The following is a 26,716-nucleotide window of genomic DNA, read 5'->3' as shown; positions in this document are numbered from 1 at the left end:
AGTATAACAATTTTTTTTCACTTAGATATATGTATAGACAGATTCCCTTGACAGTGAAAATAGATTTTCTCCTATTTTTAGTCTAATTTTCAACCATGAATTGATTTATACAACGTGATGTGTGCTTTTACTAAATCTGGACTTTTAAAAGTGGAAATCAAACTGATGCAGTGACTATATGATTTCTTATTATTTAATCAATGTGATGCTAAAAATATATATTCTGTGTAGCTAAATGTAAACAGAACACATAGAAAAGTAAACAAATTTGAAGAAATATTAGATAATATTTCAAAACTTCAAATTTCTGAAATTATTATTTTTTTATATATTGTAACCATTATTATGCAGAGTAGAAAACTTGATACATGGATAATATATGTAATGGCAAATCCAGTTCATTTTCATTTACTTCATTTAAATACTTATTTATGACTTTTATAATAAACAACTTTTAAACTCCTCTTTCTATATCTTTATTAGATATACATGAAGAGTTGTACCCTATAGTCACCTGGCTGGGCACAGAATAATTGTACTTCTTCCTGTTAACTAACTTTGGTTTAGTACCTATTGTCCAACATCTCTATTCCCACACCCTCCTAACCTACCTAGCTTCTGCTTAGCATAATACTAAACTTACTTCTATGAAATCAACTTTTGTTAATTTTACACATGAAGGAGACACACAGAACTCTCTCTTATGGTCTAGTTTATATTATTTTACATGATGTTCACCAGTTCCTTTCTAACTCCTGCAAGCATAGGATTTCATTCCATTTTTATGGCTTAATAATAATTCACTGCATATATATTTCACTTTTGTTGTCTAAAAATGAATATGTTACTTGATTTCATATCCTGGCTAATGTTTGGAGAGCTGCAATAACATGGGGGTACAGGTATTATTTTGATATTCTACTGATGCCTTTTTCTTTAATTCTTTCTATTCCTTAATGGAAAAGTTGAGCTCCAGGGGAGATGTATTTTTAGTTTCTCAAGAAACTTCTTTTCCAGGGTAGTTGTTCTAATTTACATTCTGGTAGTGGTCTGTAATAATGCCTCTTACTCTGTACCCTTGCCAACATTTTTCATTTTTTTTTACTATAGCCCTTGTTATGTATATTTGATAATTTCTTGTGGTTGTTTTCATTTGCATTTTCTTCAGGATTAGTGATGGGCAGGATTTTTGCATATACTTGTTGCCCATTTCTCTTTTGTAAAAAATGGAAATTCAGATTATTTATTCATTTTTAAGCATTTTTTCCTCTAGAGATTATAGAATTCCTCATAATATCAATATGATTTCTCAGAATCTCAGACTTCTTCAACTTTAGTTTGGAGAACTGTGTACATTTAACTTTCTTAGAGAAAGCACTCAATAATTACAATTAATTAAAAATTAAAAAGTCTAACAGTTCCCCTTGGTTCTGAGAGGCCATATTGCTGCTGTCTTTTAGTAGATATCCAACCTCAGCATCACTTCTCTCCTGAGCATCTGGAAATATGTTTGCCTTCTTCCAGCTAAGTCACTTTGCAGAAGAATGTCTCTGGCATTAGAAACATAATGATTCCTATCTTCTTTCTACAGTTAAGCTATCAAGAAAATATGTGGTGTCATTATTTCATTATTATTTCCTCTTAATCCTTCAAATGAATTCACCTGGTGGCCCACTCTCATAATCATACTTTAGAAGTAAATACTAGGTCTCAATTTTATGTTGTGGTAATATAGAACAGGAACAGGAAAAACATGCTGAATTTTGCTCTCTCCTCAAACAGAACACAGTGTTACCTATATTTGTTACAGTTATGTTATGAAATGTAATGAGTTTTTGTAGACAATTTGCAATTATGTTACTGTTCTATAACCTGTAATTATAAAGAGTTTGTCTAATTTTTCCCTTTGTTCAGTAGCTGATTGTCTCCTCATACCCAATACACTAGTATGGGATCTAAATCATTTGGAATGACTGAAAAAAATCATCATACTTTTCCTTCAGAACTCAGCACATTGTCTATTATAATAATCTTTAACACTGAAAGCAATACAAAAATTATATAAATTGTTGAAAAATGGGTAAATCAACCCTCAAGTAATTCAACATCACAGAAAAATTTCATGATTGAAATCATTCAAATTGAGGAATAGTTAATATTTAGTAAGCTTTTTCACCATTGTGAATAAAAGATCAAACAGAATATTGTAGAACTTGAGAACCTCCAGGCATGGGCCAATGAGAACTGCTTCTAGTTCTATAGTTCTATTGTTGAAGGATTTTGTTGTTCACTTAAAGAGAAAGTGGCAGTGGCTGTTTGTGTGTATAGAGGGGATGGGAGTGTGGTTAGAGAGTAGGAAGAAAATGAAGATAAGGAATAAGATCAAGAATAGTGCGATATCAATAATTAGTATTACCAGCTATTGTTATTTATTCATAGAAACATTTAAATTGGCATCAATACTGGTGAGCTTTTCTTCTAAATTTTGTAAAGAGAAACTATTCCCCCAAATATCTTGTTTTTCTGTTAGATTTTTAGATAACTCGGAATATATTAAAGAAGAGACATTTGTCAAAATTCATCAAGAATCTTAAAAATAAATATAGTCATTGGTTTAATAAGATATTCATAATAATATAGTAAAAATAATCAAGGTGTACAGAATACTATCTTTGGAAGTTATCTATCAAATGAACACTGGATATAATGTGATCATCTTATTTTGCTGAATTACTTAAAAACTTATCGGCATAAAGCATTATTACAAAATATTCTATTCAAGAAGTTATAGTTTGCCTAAGTCAGTCTCACTATGAGTCTAGCTGGAAACTGAGGAAAAAGAAGAAATATAATAGATTAGATGAAAAAGTAGAAAGTCAATCTTATTTCATTTTTATACTTTTCCACAATTTTCTGAATTTTCTCAAATTGAGCTGGTACTATTTTCATAAGGGTATCACAGAATGAGAACAAATCCATGTTTGCAATTACTTCACAAACTGAGGTTGCATTACTCTACCTTTTTTGTATAATATCATCTACTGCATGGATAGCTTTGGACCACAAACCTGTGAGACAAAGATTGAACATAAGGTAATGCTGCTATATTTTACTGGAATCACACAAAGTACCTTGATGTCCCATGGGAGTCAAAGATATAATACAATGGTCTCCTTACATAAAATAATTATACTTTTGAATAATGCTCTGGACAATGTACAGTCTGCATGGTCAATATTTAGAAAAATTTTAGCTTGTTTATCTCTTCTCTAAAAATTGTTTTAAATATAAGCTCTAGATTAGAAAATATACATTTTATGTTCAAAAGTTGCTCATTATTATACAGTGAGAAAAGAACAAATCATGCATATAAAATGCATTGAAGAAAATAAAAGCAAGTATATGGTTTTAAAAACACAAGTAGTGAAATTTTGTCTCCTCCACATCTTCTTTCTTTTGTGGGGAGAAGAGTTTATAGTTTGAATATTGAATGTGTCACAAAGGATTGGTCCCTGGCTCAAGGCACCACTGGGAGGTGATAGAATTTGTAGATTGTCAGGCCCAGTGGAAGAAAGTTAGGTCACTTGGCATATGCCCTTGAAAGGAATACTGGGATCTAAGCCCCTTCTCTTCCTCTCTCTATGTCACTTTTTAAATTCCTAGTCAGATTCTATGCCATACTCTCCTACCAAGATGTACGCCCTTAAAATCAGCCCAAAGAAATGGTGCCAACAGACTGTGAAATGTCCCAAACTGTGAGCCAAAATAATATTTGCTTCCTTATCAGTTCATTATCTCAGGATTTTTTTTAGAGTAACAATGCAAAGTTGACTAATACACAACAGAGATTAAATGAAATGATATGGGATTGCTATTATTTTAGATAATAATTTAGCAGTTGGTATGTATTGATAATAAGAATAATTTTCAAAGAATCCCAAGAAAACATGTCTTTACCAGGAGCTTTCTAAAAGGTGAGGTGATTTGATCAAAAGTTTGACCAGATCTACACTGGAGAATTGCTGGCTGAAACTCTTTGTGGTATAAGTGCTCCCTGTGGGACACAGAAAGGTCAGAAGAAAGACTACTCACACCCAGTTACATATAGCACATTCTACCAAAGTATCAACTGGATATCAGGGCAAAAGTTGCCACATAGAAATAATAACCTAAGAAATACGATAATTTAAATGTGTAGTTATACATGTATACTCCTAGATTCTAAACAGAACTCTTGGAACAGTTTCATTGAAATTCTAAAGCATGTCACCATGATCATAAAAATCTTAACCTATTGAAGGAGTGATTTAAGGGCTTATGATTGGAAAAGTTCAACAAATTTTAAGATAAGCTACATAGGAATACAGAGATGAGAGAAATTGAATAAAGTTTCATCTGTAACTTCCTTTTAGTACTCCTAAATTCAAAAACATAATAACTAAAATGATACTTCAGATAATTGAATGCAACACATTGCTTAGTAAAACAATAATGATAAATATCTAACGGTGAGTTAAGTTCCTAGATATTTTATTTTTTTAATTTTCTAGGTGTATGTGGACATGATGACTTCATTTTAGTTATTTTTATGTGTTGCTGAAGATTGAACCCAGTGCTTCACACATGTCAGGGAACTGCTCAATAACTAAGCCACAAATCCTGCCCCAGTTCCTATGTATTGTCTGCTTCCAAGAACAAAAAATAAACACAGTAATGTTAGATTAGATGAGAATGTTTTACACTACTGTTAAAAAATTATTAATAATAACTTCAAAACAGTAAGGTAGACTCATTCAAGTATCTGCATCACTGAAATCATATTTTCAGTAGGGGAGTCCTGTGATTTGAACATAGCTTGTCACCACCCATGTTTGTGTTGAGGTTTGTACAATATTGAGAGGTGTGATTATTTTAGTCAACTTTTTAATCACTGTGACAAAAATGCCCAAGAACAATTTAGAGGAGAAAAATTTTATTGGGGGCTTAAGGTTTCAGAGGTCTCAGTCCATTGATGGCTAACTTCATTGCTCTGGGCCTAAGGTGAAGTAGCACATCCTGAGGGAAGTCCTAGCAAAGAAAAACCACTCAGCTCATGTCAGCATCTGGAAGGAGAGAGGGAGAGAGAGAAAGAAAGACAGAGGGGCACCACAGGACAGATGAACCCTTCTAGGGCATACAAACTTTTATAACCTTGAGGTACTCTACCTTGTGTTTGTCCTTCTATCATCCACATGATCAGCCTGTTCCATTGTACTTTGAAGTGCAAGAGTTATACTTTAACTTTGGATTGATTTATCCTGAGACATATAAGCCTGAGGAATTGAAGAAAAGAAGAGCTGCTAATGTAAAAGAAGCATTACATTGCACCAAGATGTCTGTGAAAAGAAACTCGGTTCTTCTGCTGATACAACTGATGTGTTACTGTAGTTCGGGAAGCTGTGGAAAAGTGCTGGTGTGGCCTGCAGAATACAGCCATTGGATCAACATAAAGGCAATCCTGGATGAACTTCTCCAGAGAGGTCATGAGGTGACTGTTCTGACATCAACAGCTTCCATTCTTATTAAACCCAACACAACATCTGCTATTAATTTTGAGGTTTACCCTGCACCTTCAAGTGAACAACATTTGGAAGAACTTTTCTCCAAATGGATCCATGAATTAATTTATGATACTCCAAAAGATGACTTTTGGGGATTTTTTTCATTATTGCAAAAAGTGTTCAAGGAAAGTTCTGATACAATTGAACAACTCTGCAGAAATGTAGTTTTAAACAAGAAAATTATGATGAAACTACATGAATCAAAATTTGATGTGGTTCTTGCAGATGCTATTTGTCCCTGTGGTGAGCTGCTGGCTGAGCTACTTAAAGTACCATTTGTATACACTCTCCGCTTTACTCCTGGCTATACATATGAAAAGTACAGTGGGGGACTTATATTACCTCCTTCCTACGTGCCAATTATTATGTCTGAATTAAGTGCTCAAATGACATTCATGGATCGGATTAAAAACACAATGTATATGCTTTATTTTGATTTTTGGTTCCAGTCATTAGATGTGAAGAAATGGAATCAGTTTTACAGTGAAGTTCTAGGTAAGCTGGTTCTTTGATTAGTACTGTGAAACCTAAATTTCCTGTGCCTTTAAACTGAGCTTGCATGAATATAAAATCAGAAGAACTTTCTTTTCTGTAAGCAAAAGGGTGGAATGAAAATATAAGATCAACAAATAGTTTCACCAATAAAAAAGAGCAGATATATATATATATATATATATATATATATATATATATAGCCAGTTAGAAACCAGTGGCAATTATTTATTCAAATAGTTTCAGGAAATAATAACCTGCAAATTGAATCCCAGAAGGTTTCTCTGAGCAATTACATATGCATTTTACTATTCTTTTTATCTTAAAGGACAGTCATTATTAATCTCACTAAATGTTTTAATAATGATAGGCATGTACATCAATAACATACACATGTATTACTAGCACAACCATATATATGTACCATGGAGGAAATTGTTAACTTTTGAATAGCTTTGTTTCCTCTGTTAGGAATTTGAAAAAATATGTATTTGCATTGGTGTGAAGATTACTTCACAGTTAACAGTGTCTCTATATCAGACACAGAAAAGTTATACATTGTGATACCTTATATTTCATATTCCTTTAATAAAACAAACTAATCATGTGTTAAGCCCTAAAACCTTGGTGTAGAGTAAAACAACACCTTATTAGTCTATATTTTTTAAACTGCATATACCATTTAAGACAATATAAACTAAATTCAGCATGAGAATCAATCTCTATTTTAATATTTGTGTAAACTTTCTGGCAGTTACTTTCAAAAATATTGTATATTTTCACAAACTTAATACTATTAATCTCTTAATATGAGGCAAATGCAGTAGAGGTCAATAGGAATTCAGGCATACTCAGTAAATCATTACAGTTCACTTGAAGAATCAAGGATCAAGGGAATGATTTGCTCAATTGTAAGAATTCACTGACTACTCCTAGAAAAATATATCTCTACAGTTATGGGAGCACTGATTGTTAATGGATTTCACAAAAATTCTAAAAAATTAGGTTACTTTTGTAGTTTTGGAGAGAAAATAAAATCCATGTTTACTTCTAATGAGGCTTAGGTTAATAATCTAATTGTGATTGCGAATATACTAATGGAACACTACAAAGTACTCACACAACTAGTTTATGTACATATTAACATATATAAAATGTATCAAATATAGTATGCAAAAATGTGCTCTAAAAAACATACCCATTGTAGTATACAAACACATAAACACACACATACACAAGTGCATTTGAACACCTTGCCTTCACAAATTCAACTCATTTCAAGGCAAATATATCAAGCATTCAAGGTACATGTTTCTCATTTTCTTTTCTTCTCTTTTCTCCATTCAGGGAGACCCACTACAATACATGAGACAATGGGGAAAGCTGATTTTTGGCTCATTCGAACCTATTGGGATTTAGAATTTCCTCGTCCATTCTTACCAAATTTTGACTTTGTTGGAGGACTCCACTGTAAACCTGCAAAACCCCTCCCTAAGGTGAATCTTCTCCTGTTTGTTTTGTTCTGTTTGATTAACATTTTTGGTAGAAATGACTCTGCATTCTTAATTCAGAGTGTTTAACTCAGAGATATGAAAAGCAAGATAAAAGAGTTCTGCCAATTATAGACCCAGGCATTTCTATGCCATCACATGTAATGGTGTTTCATTATTGTCACAGAAGAAAGTAGGATATTGGGTATCCTTTGAGAATAATCAGGAAAAAAGACCTTCATTATGTGATACAAAATAAAGAATCAATAATTTATTCTAATAAATACAGAGAATATTTATTAAGTGGCTGTCACATACCAGAGATAAGTGCTGGATATAGAGAATTATAAAGTTGACACAGTTTCTGCATCAACCAGATCTTATATTCTGTCTGGGTACAGATACTGTAACAAGTAAAAAAAAAAATGTGTGAGTTATCATGAGGAAATTATACAATACTAATGAAACCTCCACCAAAGAACATAAAAAAAAAATTCTAAAAGCCTTGATAACTAAGATGAATTCTAAAGAATCCACGGGATGGGAAAAGGGGTTAAGGGAGAGAGGGAGACACAAAAGGAAAAGCACATACAATAAATAGTAAGGGAAACACCCAAGAACTTCAAGAGTAGTTCAGCAGGAGAAGGCTCAGCAAAAAGCAGAGGATGCTACAGAGGTAAGTGAAAGCCAGATAGTTAGTAGGAGTTTAAAATATCTGTAAAGTACATTGGGTAGCCAATGAAAAGAGTTAAGCATAAGAGAAATGTGAATAAAGTTTCTGCTTTGAAAAATCTCAAAATGCAGTCACCAAGTTGGATTTTAGAGGGAAAGACAATGCAGAGGAACCACTCAGGAAGTTGTTGCAAGACTGCAGATAATGATATAAACATGGATGAGGTTGTTCTTACATGTGACTATGCTTATTTATCTACTAATATTCAAACTTCATATTGTGTTACCTGGAAAAAGTAGATAATACTGATACACAATGTCCTTGGTACAAACATAGGATCCATAGCAATATTCGCTATTGTAATTATTCTTTTTTTGTTTCTATAATACTATTTTTCCTTATGAAAAACTGAATTTTGTTATTTACTTTTTAAGACCCTACCTATACCAAAAAGGTAGGATTAATACTTAGAAATAGTAATATTAGGGTATTTTTACATTTAATTCTTTTTAGCATACCCTAAACACTGCTGTGTACATTAATTTGGATTATATTCAAATTGAGAGGTAGAAACTCACTATATGGCTGAAAAAACTACCACAGATTTTTTTCTTGTATAAATATATTGTATGATAGCTCTATTACCAATAATATTAATTAGGTAATATGTGGCAGGCACAGTGGATACAATTTCATATATAACAGAAATGAGATTTCTGAAAAATCAACACTGTATTTTCAACCAAAGACCTAGAGTACAGATATTCTATTAATTTGCTTAAAGGTAAATGCATGAGTTTTGGCAATCAAATGAGAAAGTGGAATTCCTGAAATGATATTATAAGTGTTCAAGCGCTTCACAACCTTTTAGCTTTAAAGTATTTGCTTTTCTTAGTGATATAAATGTGTGGTCTTTACTTGTCTTCACTCCAGCATTTCAACAAACTCACCTGAGAACACAGACTACTACATCTTAGACCATGACAGGGATGTTTACCTTGAGAGAGCTTTCTGCCATATGCCAATCTTAGAGGACACCTCAGGAAAACTCCCTTGGATAACTTATGTCTCAACATCACAGCTTTCAGAGAGAATGAACATAGGAAATATATACTGCAAACATAATGATGTCCTAAGTTTTCTTGTCATTTATTTCTGAGCACAGCCATTTAGTTTACAGTTATAAAATCATGCTGTCAGCCAATAGGATAATATTTCATAGGAGGAAACAGAAGAGTCTAAAACATTTTAAATAAATACTATGCTTAGAAGCAAACATTACTTGCCATATTGCTATGTGATCTCTAAAGACTGGCTGTTTCTCTACCTGTTAAAGAAAACAACAATTGAGATCTTACTTAAGCCTCATATTCAATAGAATTATTTTGTTGTTTGTGATTAAGTTCCATACAATACAAACAGAAAACCAAAAAGTTAATGAAAGTTCTGACTAAAAACTGAGACAGAGTTATTGTAAGTTTTAAATCATTAACCTCTGATCTTGAGAGATTTCCCCATTCACAGTAGGAGAAAGTTACCTTATCAATAAAAGGGAAAAGACAGCAGAGAGAGGAGGAGGACAATGAGAAGGTAGACAGCAGTGTGATCATGATAAGGAATAATAGTATTAGGTGTTATTTAATAGAATAAACAAGATTAGAATACAGGCCAATATTACAAACACTGTCTTCTTGATCTTTATTATATAAGGTAATGCTCCCACAAATTACTTGCTTTTCCATTAATAGATTCTTAGAACAATTTCTGTATCATTTAAATACAGAAATTTGTCAAAATGACAAAGATACAAATGTATCAATACTCTTAACAATGCAAATAGCCTTGGGTTTCACAGTATACCAATTGTAATTATACAAACAAAAAATCAAATGAATGTAATCTGTGTTCATGGCAATTACTTATAGAATACATATTGGAAAAATGTCTTACATTAATTAATTATCACATTAAGTGATGTCATACTTTAAGTAATGATTTTAAAACTTATTCTGGTACATACCACACCATCACAATCACTTTATATATATATATATATATATATATATATATATATATATATATATATATATATATATCTTTTTGTACTATGGATTGAAATTATGTGCACTCAACTACTGAGATATATCCCCACCCCTATTTTAGGTTTTATTGAGAGACAGGATCTCACTGAGTTGATTAGTGCCTCACTCTTGCTGAGGCTGGCTTTGAAGTTGAGATCCTCCTGTCTTAACCTCCTGAACTACTGGGATTACCGGTGTGTACCAACTTGCCCAGTAAAATTACTTTAAAAATAAATGCTTAACACATTAAGTCATAACACAACGTTAGTTGGAGACTAAAAGGTAAAATACTGATTATAATAATATTAATATTTTATTGAGAAGAAAAGATTTACAAAAGAATTTTAATCTTCCATTTACATTATATATGTGCATGTATCTATTCATGTACTTACATGAACAGAAAAAAAAAAGACCACAATGAAAAAATTCAAATTTTGAACCAACAGTATCTCTAAGTGAACCCAAGATCATTTTGGCAATTTTCTTAAACATTACATACTTTTTTCATGCTTTTCCAAATTTTCACATGCTTAATTTATTTTTCCTTTAAAAATAATGTTGAAGAAAGTGTGGCACCTGTGTATGTCAGGGATTAATTGGTTTTTAAAAGGGTATATTTATAAAACAGTAGTAGTGAGAAAATCTTTGTACAACACGAGATGAAGAACATTTTGAGCTGGAAGAAAATATATTGAATATATTGCTGTAGGTTGCTCTAGGTTACTGGAATCACAAAATAACTGGATATGTCACAAGTTCCTAGGAGTAGTGCAATGTTCACTCTATGTGAATGAGCTACTCAACAAGTTGACCTGTTCTATAAACGGGCCAGAGGAAGTCCCACTGTGGTGCAAGAGCTCCCATGGTTCATAATGAGATAAAAAATAAGGTTTCTTTACAGCCACTGATACACAGTTCATTCTCATACAACTTCAATACCATTTAAAAATTTAGGGCAAAAGATGAGAAATATAAATAATCCAAAGATATGATTACTCAAGTACATGTATCATTCCAATGAAGTGAAAATGCTGATTATGGATCAGTATATTTCTGGACATGTACACGATTATTAGGATCCTTAGAATTATATAAAAGAAATTCCAAACCATAATATTAATCTTCTGAATGCTACTGTTTGTTAATCTCGAGTTTTTATGAGCTATTATAGAGGAAAACTTGGGAAACTCACAAATTATAAATTAAGAAATGAAATACTATAGAGATAGGAAACATAAAAATGTACAAAAATCCTATGCACAGGTAACTTTACTTCTGGGCTCACAAGGACAGAAATAAGTACTAATAATTACAAACTAAAAAATCATCTAGATAACCTGCCTGGAATAAAATCAAATGTAGTACTACAACAATAAGAATTATAACCAAGTACTAGCTATAGTGTTTAACAAATTGAGCATTAGTAATGAATAAAATTATGAATTAAGAGTCTACATATAATAATTTCTAACATCATCTCTTGAATGGCTTTATGTCATTTCTTACACACACACACACACACACACACACACACACACACACACACACAAGTAAGCCTAATGGTGGCTTCTATGTTATAACACACACCTCTTTCCAAAGAAAGTGAGTGACTGGGTCAATTTAAAAGTACCCATAACTCCCAAATTCTAATAATACATGCTTTTCTCTTAGTTTACATACCAATAATTTCTCTGCTTTTCCTACATTTTTATTGGTCCATTTCATTGTACATAATGATGAGAACTGATGTTACATATTCCATACATGTACACAATATAACTGTATAATTTGGCCAATACAACTTCCCAGGAATTTCCCTTCCCTTCCCACCTCTCTCCCATTGGTCCCTTTCTCCATTGATCTCCCTTTGATTTCCATGATATCTACCCTCATTTTTTCCATTTTCCCTCTCTACCTTGCAAATGTGAGAGAAAATATACAACCCATGACTTTCTGAATTTGACTTATTTAATGTAATAGACTCTAATTCACTTCATTTTTTTTGTAAAATGACATAATTTTATTTGTTATTTTGGCTGAATAAAACTCCATTGTGTATATATATTACATTTTCTTTATTCAGTCATCTATTCGCAGATACATAGGCTGGTTCCACGTGTATTATGAGTTGTTTTGCTATAAAATGGGTATGCATGTATCACTGTTATAAGATGATAACAGTGATACTTTAATTCTTTAGGATAAATACTGAGAAATGGTATATCTGAGTGATATGATATTGACATGCTTACTCTTTTGAAAACTATGCATACTGATTTCCATAGTGGTGGTACTCATTTACAATTCCTCCAATTTGTAAAAAAAAATTTTCTCCATATTCTCTCCATCATTTATTATTCTTTTCATGCTCGATGACTACTATTCTGACTGGTGAAAGATAAAATCTCAGTGTAGTTTTCAATTCCCTTGTTTCTAATGATGGTGAACATTTTTGGTGTTTATATTTTTGTTGCCTATTTATATTTATTCTTCTGAGAAGCATCTTTTTAATTCATTTTCTCTTTGATTATTTGGGTTGTTCGATTTTTTTGGTGTAAAGTTTTTGGAATTCTTTATGTATTCTAAATATTAATAATTTGCCAGAAGGTGTTTTGCAAAGATTTTCTTCCATTTTATAAGTTCTCTCTTCACAATTATAATTGTTTTCTTTGCAGTTTAGAAGCTTTTTAATTTGATGCCTTCCAATTTATCTACTCTTGGAATTATTTCCTGACCTTTACGGGTTCTATTTGAGAAAGTCATTGCCTGTGCCTATATGATGGAATGTTGACCCTACATTTTCTCCTAGAAGTTGTATAGTATTGGTTCTAATCTCTAGGGTTTTGACCCATTTTGAGTTGATTTTTATGCAGGTTGAGAGATAAGGGCATAGTTTCATTTTTCTGCAATTTTCCCCACATGATTTATTTAAAAGGCAATCTTTTCTCCAATGTGTGTTTTTGGCATGTGTGTGGTTTTCTCTGTGTTTTTTATTCTATACTCCTTGTCAATATGTCCATTTTCATGTCAGTACCATGCATTTTTTGTTACTATAGCTCTGTAGTATAATGTGAGATCAGATATTGTGATGCCTCCAGCTTTGCTTTTTGGATTTAGAATTTCTTTGACTATTAAGGGTCTTTTATTCTTCCAGATGAACTTTAGGATTATCTTTTCTAGTACTGTGAAGAATGTCATTGATATTTTGATGAGTATTACATTGAATCTGCATATTGCTTTGGATAGTTGGTGATTTTAATAATACTAATTTTACCTATTCATGAACATGGAGGGTCTTTTCATCTTATTTTATGTCTTCTATAATTTAAATCTTCAATTTTAGAGGTCTTTTAACTCTTGTTAGATTTATTCCTAGGTATTTGTTGTTGTTGTTGTTATTTGTTTGTTTTGAGGCTATTGCAAATGAAATAATTCTCTTTATTTTTTTTCTACAGATTCATTGTTGGTATATAAGAAACCTATTGATTTTTGTATGTTGATTTTGTACTCAGCTACTTTGTCAAGTTTGTTTATTAGCAATATAAGTCTTTTGGTGGAGTCATTTGCTCTTCTCTATATAGGATCATATCATCTACAAACTAATATTTGAATTCTTTGTTTCCTGTTTTCTCTCTCTTATTTATTTATCTTTCCTTGTTGCTATTTTACTGGTTTTGGAATTGGTGTGTTCTTCTTTTTCAAGGGTCTTGAAATGAAAAATTAGCTTTTTGTGGGAACTCATGGCTATAAACTCTTATAAATTCCTTCATTTATAAGAAAATTTATTTCTCTTATAAATTCCTTCATTCTGCCCCAGAGGTTGTATTACTGTTCTCATTTGAGTTTAAGAATTTTTAAATGTCTCCCTTAATTTCTTCTATAATTCATTTATATACAATAGAGATTGTCCAATCTCCATATGTTCATATAGTTTTTGTATGGTGCTCTCATATTGACTTCTAATTTCATCCAATTATGATCTGGTAGAATATAATAAGTAATACCACTTGTTTTGTATTTGATGAGAGTAGTTTTGTGGCCTTAAATATTGTCTGTTTTGGAGAAGGTTTTCTTGAGATGCTGAGAAGAAAGTGTATTCAGATGCTGTTGAATAAAATGTACTATAGATATCTGTAAGTTCATTTGACTTATGATATTTTTCAGGTCCAAAGAATCCTTATTGATTCCATGTCTGGATGACCTATCAAACGATGAGAGAATTGTGTTGAAATTACCAAGAATTATTTTATTTGGGTCTATCTGGTGTTTCAATTTGACTAGTGCCTCTTATGTAATTAGTTGGATCCATGCTTATGACTTAAATATTTATAATTGTTATATCTTCTTGTAGGATTATTTATTTTACCAGTATGAAGTGACCAGCTTTGTCTCTTCTGATTAATTTTGGCTTGAAGTTTGTTTGTCAGATAAGAGTAGATAATCCTGCTTATTTTCTGATTCCATTTGCATTATGTATCAATTTTTACCTTGTTGCTTTCAGCCTATGGCTGTCTTTTCCTGTAGGGTGTGTCTTTTATAAACAACATATCATTGGGTCTGGTTTTATGATCCATTCTTCCATACTATATATTTTAATTAAAGAATGGAGATGATTTATACTCAATGTCATTACAAAAAGATGTTTATTAATTCCTGTCATTTTGATTCTTTTATGTTTAATGTGATCCTATTTCTCATTTGCTTAGCTACTCTTCCAATAAGATTTGTTCATTTTTGAACTTCAGGGTTTGTTTTTTTATTTCTTCTATATGGACTCTTTCTTTAATAATTATTACCATCATGGTTGCTTATTTTCTTTACTTTAGTACTGTCTGAATATTCAAAGCTGGTCACTTTTTCTTTTATATTTGATGTTCTGTTTTCAGTATTGTCTATTGTACTATAAAGATTTCCAACTCACCTTTTATTTAATTTATTTTATCTTTGACTTTCAAGATTTATATTTGGTTCTTTTTCAATATTTATATCTTGTTGAATTTTTCATTTATATTCTGCAATGATTTTTTTTAATTCACTCAATTGTTTTTCTATGTTCTTTTGGAATTCATTGATCATTTTTATACTTCATTGATCATTTTAAAATATGATAATTTCATTGACTATAGTTTATAATAATTTACTTTTTGAATGTTTACCTGATTTTTTAAAAACAATTTCAATATCTTTGGCATCAGTTATTGCTAAATTAGGAACTTTTACGTGATTCCATGGTACCTTATTTTTACATAATTCTTAAACTCTTGTGTTGGATTTTATGCATATGTTAGGAAGGATTTCTCTTCCATGCTTTTTTTAAAAAAATAGTTTCAGATGGACAAAATAACTTTATTTTATTTAGTTTTTTTTATTGGTACTGGGGATCAAACGGGGTGCTAGGCAAGCACTCTAACACTGAGTCACAACTCCAGCCCTCTTCTACTTTTTTAAGGCATAATATTTACTTTCCAAAGTGTCGTGGAGTGATCTGGATTAAGACTCCTTTATAAGTATGGTATTCACAGCCTTTGAATTAATTCTCTCTATTTTTCCTGTGCAGTGGATTTCCATAGGTAGAAACCATGAACCCACCCCAGCTGTTTCTATTTGAGGCCGTATCATTAGTTTGAGTTTTTATCTCTACTATACTCTATATTAAAGTATAGTTAGTGATTGAATACCATGAATATTCATATGGAGCAAGATGAACTATATTTTGGTTGAATTTATTTCAGCAGTGGATTTCTCTACCCAGTGAACATGTAGTATCACTGTAGATTTTCAAATATTCACAGAATAAGGGGAAATAAAAAATAACAACATCTGATACAAATAATATACAGCATTAAAATAAATATCTGGATTTTCTTATGACTTCTAAAATGTAAAATGCTACAAAAAACAGAAAAAGTGGGTCAGCAACTGCCAACAACAAAGCAGTGCATAAATATAAACTAAATCTGACATTAAAACAAGAAACAGGTGGCAACTATGTAATCCACAGAAGTAATAATTGGAACAACATTAATGTTAGGATCAAGAGTTATATAAACTAATTAGTTTAAAGATGGCAAAATTACAGTCAGTAAGAGGAAATAATGTGAGATAAGACGATAGGAAAAAAAGTTTGAAATTTTAAACAGTGAAGAGAGAGAGAATGCAGAAGAGACAGCAGGTGATAGTTGTAAGGATGGAGGAGAAAATAGGAGAAACAAATAAATGGAGAGAGAAATAGAGAATAGATTGTTGCTACAACCAGGAGAATAAAAGAGAGATACAGAAACAAACAACTAAGAAAATACAAAACAAAACAAATATATACATACCAAAAACCCCTAACTATCAAAAGACAATGCAAGTAAAAATAGCTACATTTTAAAAAATGCTAAAGGTGAAAAAAAGAAAGAAATGTATATGAATACATGTCCATAAACCAATCAGTAATGGAAGAATACAGAAACACACAGAAAGAATAAGAAAAACTAAAAATATTCTTAATGATAAATGAAGGAATCATTTCCACTGAGGTGGCCAAAATTGTCAGAATGGATGGTTACTGACAATATTCAACTGTTTTTCATTCCATTTCTTTTTTACCTATGTACTGAGAATAAAAGCAAAGGTTGGATTTTGTTATCCCCTTCCTTGTTTTGTGTTTCTCTCTGAGCTGCCACTTGGAATGGCCTAAGACTGAAGGTGTTTGAAATAATTCTCTGCTTCCCTTCTTACCAGTATGACATAGGTTGGAATGGGAAGAAATGTCAGTTGGAGCTTTGTGTGCACAGACCAGATCTATGCACTCCTGGGGTGGTGTGCTGAAGTGCTCTATGGGATGAGTTCTGATGGAGGAAACTTAGGTCTAATCAGACCTCAGGGGTTTTGTTTGGTACATATACATACACTGAAGAAATTGGATGGACAGACACTAGGGCCTGGCAGTTGCTTATCTATGTAGGGAGCCTGAATCTCAGAAGCTTCCTATGAATTATACTCATTTCACAGAGGAACTGATTTTCACACACTCTGCTGTTCACCTGCACATCTTTCCTAGGCTCAGTCCCTTAGTATTTCCCTAAGTACCTGTTCAGATTCTCACCCACTTCAGCTGGTCACATGAGCCACCAGCTCAAAAGAAAAGCAAGTTGTGCTGCCCCTTTGCTTTTCTAACTTGAATCCCCTGGGGTAAAATCTTATCTATGCCTGTTTCACTCCCATTTAGCTAGGTACACTCTAGGCCACACAGTAGGCATTCTAGCAGTGTTTGCTCAGATCTCCCAGTTCTGGTAACAGACACTGGAGCAAGGCCACCTCTAGATGAATCCACCTTATCTCTCTCCAGGCATAAATAAACAGCAATTTTCAATCACAAGTGCTCAGTGGAGCCTCTGGATCAGCTAAGTTCATGTTGCTTCTCTGATCTCAGGTTTTTTTTCATACCAAATATGTGCACTGTGTTTCTCCCTTTATTTTCCATTTCTCTGTGGTAGACAGCACCATTACTACTGCTTGTAGCTGCTTCCACAAACAGTTTGGTATCAATGTAGTCTTCTTTGTTTAATGAATCCAAGCTTCTGAGTCTCTGAGACACACTCACTGTCCAGTATTGAATTTTAGTGAAATCCTTCTTTCACCACCTCACTAAGAAGCAGTATTCTCACTGCTTATATTTTGATCCTTGGAGCAACTAGAAAGGCAGCCTTCCTCTAATCTGACATCTCGTATCCCCTCCCTCTTCATCTTTTTTGATGGAACAAATGTTTTATTAACAGGAAATGGAAGAATTTGTACAGAGTTCTGGAGAAAATGGTATTGTGGTGTTTTCTCTGGGGTCGATGGTTTCTAACATGCCAGAAGAGAAAGCCAATATAATTGCATTTGCCCTTGCACAGATTCCACAAAAGGTAAGCAAAAGTGCCCTCTTAGTGGCCAAATATGTAAAAAGTCTGTTAAATGTTATAAAGTGTTTTCTTAATGAAGCATCCTTTGTGAAACATAACCTATTGTGATATCTCTAATTCATCTCAAAAATCATGTTTTAAACCAAAATATGTGTGGTTATTATAAACAGTAGAGAGCATTTAATTCATGTTAATGTTAACATTGTGATCATAAAAAAATAAATTTTACAGGTCCATTGTGAAATTGTAATTGTAAGGGTATCACAGGCATTTATACAGGTACCACATTGTTCCCAATTACTTCTTCCCTTTCCTTACAGGATCCCTGAGGGCACTATATACATGGCCAATGTTATCAGAAAGCTATAAAAGTTAACTCATAATTGGACCACCACAATAATGCTAAGCAGGTATTGAAAAAGGTTGAATTTTATCATGATTTTAGTTATCCCATGCAATCCCTTATTCCTTTCTTACCCTCATTTAACAATAGGATTTTTGCCATTATATACTTCATCATTGGCCAAGAACAATGGAGTCTGCCAAATATGGACTGAACTTCTGAAACTGTAAGCCCAAAATACATCCCCTCCCCATTAAAAAAAAGCATAAATTTATTTAGGAAACTTTTCCTAGAGTTTTGAGGAGAAAGGCTACCCAAACCATTGGGCCAAATTCCCACTCAATCACATGTATTTGTAGAAAAAGAAAAAAACAGTTCACACTAGTGGATGGGATCCTGACAATGTCTGACAATTAGAGAAATTGGAGAGATTAGTTCTGCATTTGAAGTGGACCCTGTGCATTATAAGTGTACCCCAAAAGTCTTTGCTTCTAAAACATCAGAAAAAATACCTTTTAAGAAGAAAGAAGAGAGTATAAGGAAGAGTCAAGATGAAGCAAGCCTAACATGGCCTGAAATTCAAAAGTTCCCACCTCCATAAATGCTTTAATACCACAATTTCTAACATAACCAATCTTGTGGTCTTTGAGTGTTTTCCATCCACTTTGTAGTTTCCTATCTGATATAGGCTTCAACTACTCACCCAATTATTTTTTCCTTCTGTAGACCTAAATTTACTTTGCTGCTCCCATTGCATTTAGAAGATAAGCACTTAGAAATTATACTCCAGTTCATGAAGATTGCTTTTAATTTCCAAAATCAGCTCCTTAATTTGTTCCTACACATAAAAATATCATGGAGATATATAAGACTACTAACAAGATTTGTACTGCATCATTAAATGATTACACACAGTTTTAAAACAGTAAACAACCTCACAATTTTGAACTTTATTTCAACATCCATGTAATTATTTGTATGTTGCAAATGGGTTCTTACTTTTAAAATTTAAAGAATTTCCAAATGCACCAATATTGATAGAAGTGTGGGTTAAGATCCATAAGTACCATTAAAATGTTTCTTATAGGTAGTGTTTAATAAATTGAAGCCTAAAACAAGTTACATGTAATTCCTAGTTAGTATTCATTTATTTCTAACAGTAGCTGACTGCATTAGTTTGCTTTTATGTATAAAAAATAATGCAAAATGAAATAAGCATCTTAAACAATACATGTCCTGTCTAATCTATGTCACTCATAAAAAATAAACATAATGATATTAATTTGGAAAATGAAATCTAGGATAAACAAAATAATTATGGAGTTTTAGTTTGTATTTTCATAATTCTCGTTACTTAAAATTGTACTTATTTATGTGTTAAATGTTGAACTAGATCTCTTAAATTTTTAGAATGCAAACATGCTATAACATTAAACTTTAAATCATAGAATAAGGTACATTCTTTACCAAACAGGTCATCTGGAGATATCAAGGCAAGAAGCCAGATAAATTAGGACCCAACACTCAAATATACAACTGGATCCCCCAGAATGACCTTCTTGGTAAGACTCTGAGATAAGTCCTAAAAGCATGAGTACCATCAATATGGATGCTTACAATTCAACAGGAAACATATTATTCAATACTTGTTACTTAAAAAAATCAAACACAATATTCAACTTCTTTTTAGTTATTTTCCAGGCCCACTGATGGTTTAAAAAAAAAAACAAAACAAAGAAAAAAGCTGCAATTTTAATATACACTGTCATTATATACAGAATCCAAGTTATCTTTATTTCGGATACAATTACCTCTACAAGAATTTATCACTCAGTTCCTGGGTTATCTCTCTGTGTTGTTGTATGTCTTTCACTTATTCTTTCTTCTCCTGAAGGTGTATTTCAAATACCTTTTAAAATGGAATCCAGAATTTTTTTTTCTTTAATGAACAGTGACTCTTTATTTTCTCTGGAAATTAATGCACAATCTTCATTATGAAGTGCAAACATTTTGTAATGAAGCGTAGTCTCTCTTTTCTCTGAATTCAGTACCATCACCATCCTATTCCCTGTTGCTTTGGACATGCTACATAGCAAACTTAGCGACTTTAGTTTTTCTTAATGAGATAATATGCTAACATGTCCTTCATAACCTTGTTTTCCATAAGTGCATGTTGATTCTTTTACTAAAAAATATTCTATTTTTTCTACCTATTAATGATGTATTCAATATTCAAGTCACAAGTTATGTGCTCTCTCTTGCATGTAGTTTTCAGTTAGCACTCTAGTGGAATTAGGTGCTTGTTCCTCTGTGATATGAAAAAATAATTTATGCATGGTCATGTTTACAATAATTTGTCACCTAGAATACACTCTGATCCCTTTAATATCTTATAATACACATTTCTCATTTTCTTTATAAGATTTAAATTAATAATTTTTCTGACATTAAATCAATTCTAGGTCATCCAAAAACAAAAGCTTTTATAACTCATGGTGGAACCAATGGCGTCTATGAGGGGATTTACCATGGGATCCCTATGGTGGGCCTTCCTTTGTTTGCGGATCAACCTGATAACATTGCTTATGTGAAGGCCAAGGGAGCAGCTATTCAATTGGAATACAGAACACTGTCAAGTTCAGATCTTCTCAAGACCTTGAGGATGGTGATTAATGACCCTATGTGAGTACAACAACTTTGACATTGGGTACCATTCATAGAAAAATTGTCTTCTCACCAATGAGTATAAATTTTAGCCTATTTTGAGAAGGGTAATTTTTAAATTAATTAGTTAATTAATATATGACAGCAGAATTCATTACAATTCTTATTACACATATAGAGCATAACTTTTTATATCTCTGGTTGTATACATAGTGTATTCACACCAATTCATGTCTTCATACCTGTACTTTGGATAATAAGGATCATCACATTCCACCATCATGAACAACCCCGTGCCCTCTCCCTTTCCTTCCAACCATTGCCCTATCTAGAGTTCATCTATTCTGCCCATGTTCCTGCTCCCTATCCCACAATGAATCACCCCCCTTATATCAAAGAAAACATTCAGCATTTGGTTTTTCGATTGTCAAACTTCCCTTAGCATTATGTTCTCTAACTCTATCCATTTAACTGCAAATGTCATGATTTTATTCTCTTTTATTGCTGAGTAATATTCCATTGTGTATATATGACACATTTTTTATTCTTTCATCTATACAAGGGCATCTAGGTTGGTTCGACAGTTTAGATATTGGGAATTGTGTTGCTATAAACATTGATGTGGCTGTGGAGGAGGGTAATTTTGAAAGAATCTAAAGTATCAACCCATATAAATCTATTTTCAATCAGTTTAACCATTACTGTTTCAGAGTTGTATACAACTTCAAATATCATAAGAATTTCAAAATTGCATTGATCTTGTAGATTACATAGGAAACTGATTACTGCACCATTTCTACACATACATAAATTATTTGCCATATATAGCCATTTGCAATGAGGATTGAATTTTTTAATATGACAGGATCTACAGAAGAAAACAATGATAAACGTATAGAGATATGACAGTATCTTAAACCCATACCTAAAATTTCTGCAACTATAAATTATTTTATTCAAAAATTATTTCATCAGTGTTAATATTTTCACAGATTTTAATGATGTATAACACACAATATACCATTTATCTCTTTAAAGTGTGAATTAAATTTCAAATACATTTGATGTTTCCATAGTTATAAAACCCTTAAATACTATAATTTTTGGAAATTTTGTCACATCAAAAGAAATGTGACAATGCAGTGAAGTCATTACTTATTGCCTCCTAGACTAGACAAATTCCATTTATTTTTTGTCTCTATAGCTCATTTTATTCTGAATATTTCACATTAAAAGATAATAAAATTATTGTCTTTTTCAATGGTTTCTTTCACTAGTGCTGTTAGTTTCATCATGCTTTGCCAAGGGTCAGTCTTTATTCTTTTTTATTGTTGAATAACATTGTGTGGTTGGAAATATTCAAAGTAATTTATCAATTCATCAGTTTATAAAGGTTTCTGTTTCCAGTTTTGATTATTATGAACAATGTGCACAATTTGTATGAACATAAATATTCATTTCTTCTGGTAATTTCTAGTTATAGAACTGTTAGGTCAGATAATAATTTTATATGTATTAAGATCTGCCAAACTATTTTCCAAAGTAGATGCGAAAATTTTTACAGCATACAAGCAATATAAGAGAGTTCCAATTTCTCTATATCATTGTTAGCATTTATTATTACCTTATTGTAGTCATCCTAGTGAAAAGGATTGTAGCTCACTGTGGTCTTGACTTGCATTGTATGATAGCTAAAGAGCATTATTTTATGTGCTTTTTGGTCATTCACTTACCTTCATGAGAGAAATGTCAGTTCCAATCCTTTGCTCATTTTTAATCAGGTTATTTATGCTTTAATTATTGATTTGAATATTTCTCCATCTTTAATGGACATAATTCTCATCAGATATATTATTTGCAAATATCTATCTAATTCCATATGGTTGATTTTTTTACCTTTGTGATAATCTTAGAAGCACAATAAAACTTTCTTCATGATATTTGATAAAACAAAACTTCAATATTCAACCTTTTCCATACTGCAAAAGGAAATTATATGGAGTTTATAGTTTCTAGGTAGAATGACTGTCTTCAATTCAACTCTCATTTCTCTTAATGATAGGAAGTTATCACTTAAAGGACAAGTTCAAAACTACATTTCCAAGAAAATAATAGTAGCACAGTAAATAATAAAAATACTCTGAGAGAATAAAGAATGGAAAAAAGAGACATAAAATAATGTATAAATGGAAAAGAAAATACAGATTAAAACATCAGACTTAAATATGAATATATCAGTTTTACATTATGTCCTAAAAGACTTTTCATTACCCTAACAATCTCTCCTCCTTCTCTCCTGATCTCTTTCTTCTTGTATAATAGTCTTCCTGTTACTTTTATATCACCTACCCTGCCAGATTCCACATGTGAGGATAAACATGCAATATATTGTATTTCTGATTTTTTACTTATTTCACTTACTACTGAAATGTTTAATTCCATTTTTTGTTCATTCTTGTACATGGTCAGAGTTAGAGATCATGCTGCAATCTTCTACATAAGGCTATCCAGTTTTACCAGCACCATATTTAGAAAAGGCTCTCTTTTCTCCAATGTGTATTTTTGGCAACTTTCTCAAGAATCAGATGGCTACAGCTCTACAGGTGTATATCCTGGGCCTTTATTATATTTCATTGATGTGTGTCTCTTTTTATCCCACACTATGTTGTTTGTGTTACTATGGCCCTGTAGTCTATTTTAAAATCGGAATTCTGTTAATTCCAGCATTTCTCCTTTTGTTCAAAATTGCTTTGGATATTTGAGATCTTTTGGAATTCACATGAATTTTATAATTTTTATTTTATTTCTGAGAAGAATTTCATTGGTCTTTTGATATGGTTTTTTATTAAATCTATAGTTTGGTTTCAGCCAGATGGCTATTTCAACAGTATTATTTCTACTGGTTCATGACTTTCCATCTTCCAGTATCTTCTTCCTTCAATATTCTATAAATTTCATTGTAGAAAACTTACACTTCCTTTATTACATATATTCCTAGTGATTTTTCTTTGAAGGTATTGTTAAAAAATATTTTTCTGATTTCTTTCTCACTGAGTTTGCTATTTATATATTTAAAAAGCTATTTTGTTTTATGTGGCTATTTGTGTATTCTTCCTTTTCTGAGTTTATATTTCATTGTCAGATTTAAGTCTTCTAATGGATTCTTAAGGATCTTCTAAGAGGCAGAACATATGACCTACAAATTCTGTATCATGATCCAATTAGTGGGCACATGAGTATCCTTACTTCACCATCCCTGCAAGTTAATTGTGATATTTCCTGGTGATCACTTAGGATATAGGATGTTTTTCTTGTACAATTGGGGGTTATTATAGAAAATGTAATGTATTTTATATTATTAGGAAATACATTTAAAACAACATAAAATAATAGAAGAAATCCCTAGGGCTACTATGCTAATAAAACCAAGAAAATTACCTCTGAGGAGTGACTTGATGGCCAAGACCTTAGCCATGAGATATAAGCAAGACTTATGGTATTTCATGAAATGATACTCAAGGAAAAATTAGATGAGATTAAAAGTATGAAGGTGCCAAGGAGAGAACACATTTGGTAACACTGGAGAACAGGGAAAACTCACATGGACTCAAAACCACTAAAAACTTGGAATGGATCTACAATATAATTCATGTATCCCAATTCTCAGTATATATTCAAAAGATCTAAAATCAGTATAATACAGAAATTCAACTACATTGATGTTTATAGTAGCACAGTTCACTGTAGCCAAGCTATGAAACCAATGTAGGTGCCCTTCAACAGATGAATGGATAAAGAAATTGTAGTGGATACACATAATGGATTATTGGTCCTAAAAGATGAAATTATGTCACTTTCCAGTAGATACATAGAACTGGAGACTATCATGCCTAGTGAAATAAGACAGGCTCAAAAAGACAGGGGTCAAAAGCTTTCTCTTGTATATTCAAGTTAATCCAAAATAATGGGGTGCAAGAAAGGAAAAAAAGAGAGAGAATTTTATAAAAATAGAGGTGAGATCAATACAGTGAACAAAGAAGATTGAGGAGGAATAAGCAGGAACTGGAAAAGGGAAGAAGAGTTGAAAATTCTGGTTAAAGTTCATGTGTACATTTGTGGATATATCACAGTGAATCCCAATATTAAGTATATGCAAAAAAATGCTAATTAAAAAGTATACATAAATTTCAGAAAGATCAATAGAGTGAAGCAAGACGAGGAAGGGTATGGAAAGGGAGGAGTGCTAGGGGCTAAGTTAGAGCAAATTATATTCTTTGCTTTTATGATTACATTAAAATGTGTCTAACATTACATATATGTAAAAAAAAGTCAATAAAAATAAAATTTAAAAAAAACACATATGCTTAGACAGAATGAGTGAGAAAAATATTATCAGAAATCATGGCCAGTGTCTAACCCATTAGAAAGAACTAGTACAAGAATAGACTTGGATTTTATTCTACTTATGATGAGAAGTCACATGAAAATTTTGAGAAGAAGAGCTTCATAATTTGATGTGCATGTTTTAATAATGCCATCTTGGCTACTGAATGGAAAATACAGTAGAGAGTAGAAAAGAAGAGGAAAAACAGAGAAAATAGTTAGGAAGCACTGCACACCATGATATGATTCCTCTTTAAAAGCTTCAAGGTGATCTTTCACAAATTATGTGCCTTCTCTCTCATTTATGGGACTCAGAATGGTTCATAACTATTTCCTCTGATGGAAAGCATTTGACTCACCTTCTTGAAATTCCATGGGCACTTTTGAAATATTTTACATCAGAACATAAGTTAAAATCAGACATTATATAGTGATGAAAGAAAAAACAAATCATATGCAGGGCAAGTCTCTGATAATTATTTGAAATCATCCATATAGCACCTGTGAAAAACTTTCATTAACTTCATGTGCTGAGACAGATTAACTTACTTTCAATGTTCATCCGTTTATGTTTCACCTTTAGATATAAAGAGAATGCTATGAAGTTATCAAGAATTCACCATGATCAGCCAGTGAAGCCTCTGGACCGAGCTGTCTTCTGGATTGAGTTTGTCATGCGCCACAAAGGAGCTAAACACCTCCGGGTGGCTGCCCATGATCTCTCCTGGTTCCAGTACTATTCTTTGGATGTGCTTGGGTTCCTGCTGGCCTGTGTGGCAACTGTGATGTTCATCATCACTAAATGCTGTCTGTTTTGTTGCCAGATGTTTTCTAAAACTGGAAAGAAGAAAAAAAGGGAGTAAATTTATCTAGGCCTGTCTCTTCCCTTTGCTCCCATTAGAGGAGGCTATATGGCCAGGTTCCTACCTATCCTAACAACTTTTCACAAATCACTTTGTCAAGTCAAATTTTATCTTCATGAAATTCACTCCCTGTGTAAGAGACAGAAATATTTCAGTTCAAAGAAAAGTTATTTGAGAAAATAAAATTAAACCATATGCGTTTATATTACCATTTGATTCTGTTTTGTAG

General features: G+C 32.1%; 1 protein-coding gene across 3 annotated transcripts; it reads left to right on the top strand.

Moving 5' to 3' along the window:
* Window positions 1–5,293: 5,293 nt before the first annotated feature.
* LOC101976366 (UDP-glucuronosyltransferase 2B17) lies at window positions 5,294–26,695 on the top strand. Of its 3 annotated transcripts, XM_078021362.1 has the most exons (7): window positions 5,295–5,527; window positions 6,050–6,095; window positions 7,440–7,588; window positions 18,106–18,237; window positions 20,052–20,139; window positions 21,040–21,259; window positions 26,208–26,695. In XM_078021362.1, exons 1-7 carry the CDS (start codon window positions 5,372–5,374, stop codon window positions 26,485–26,487), a joined length of 1,071 nt encoding a protein of 356 aa, XP_077877488.1. In that variant the 5' UTR covers window positions 5,295–5,371; the 3' UTR covers window positions 26,488–26,695. The 3 variants fall into 3 exon arrangements, with proteins under 3 accessions (XP_005333344.1, XP_077877488.1, XP_077877489.1); XM_005333287.4 differs by having other exon boundaries at window positions 5,294–6,095; XM_078021363.1 differs by lacking the exon at window positions 6,050–6,095 and having other exon boundaries at window positions 5,438–5,527.
* Window positions 26,696–26,716: the final 21 nt, after the last annotated feature.

This window comes from Ictidomys tridecemlineatus, chromosome 9 (genome assembly GCF_052094955.1).
Source record: "Ictidomys tridecemlineatus isolate mIctTri1 chromosome 9, mIctTri1.hap1, whole genome shotgun sequence".
Taxonomy (NCBI): Eukaryota; Metazoa; Chordata; class Mammalia; order Rodentia; family Sciuridae; genus Ictidomys; species Ictidomys tridecemlineatus.
Note: the sequence above shows the minus strand (reverse complement) of the source record. Positions and strands in the feature narration are given on the sequence as shown.

Excerpts from the sequence above, each read along its gene's own strand:
- LOC101976366 (XM_005333287.4), top strand. The coding sequence starts at position 5,372 with ATGTCTGTGAAAAGAAACTCGGTTCTTCTGCTGATACAACTGATGTGT. Across the intron at positions 7,589-18,105 it reads CTGCAAAACCCCTCCCTAAG|GAAATGGAAGAATTTGTACA; the intron begins GTGAATCTTCTC and ends TTTTATTAACAG. Across the intron at positions 21,260-26,207 it reads ATGGTGATTAATGACCCTAT|ATATAAAGAGAATGCTATGA; the intron begins GTGAGTACAACA and ends TTTCACCTTTAG.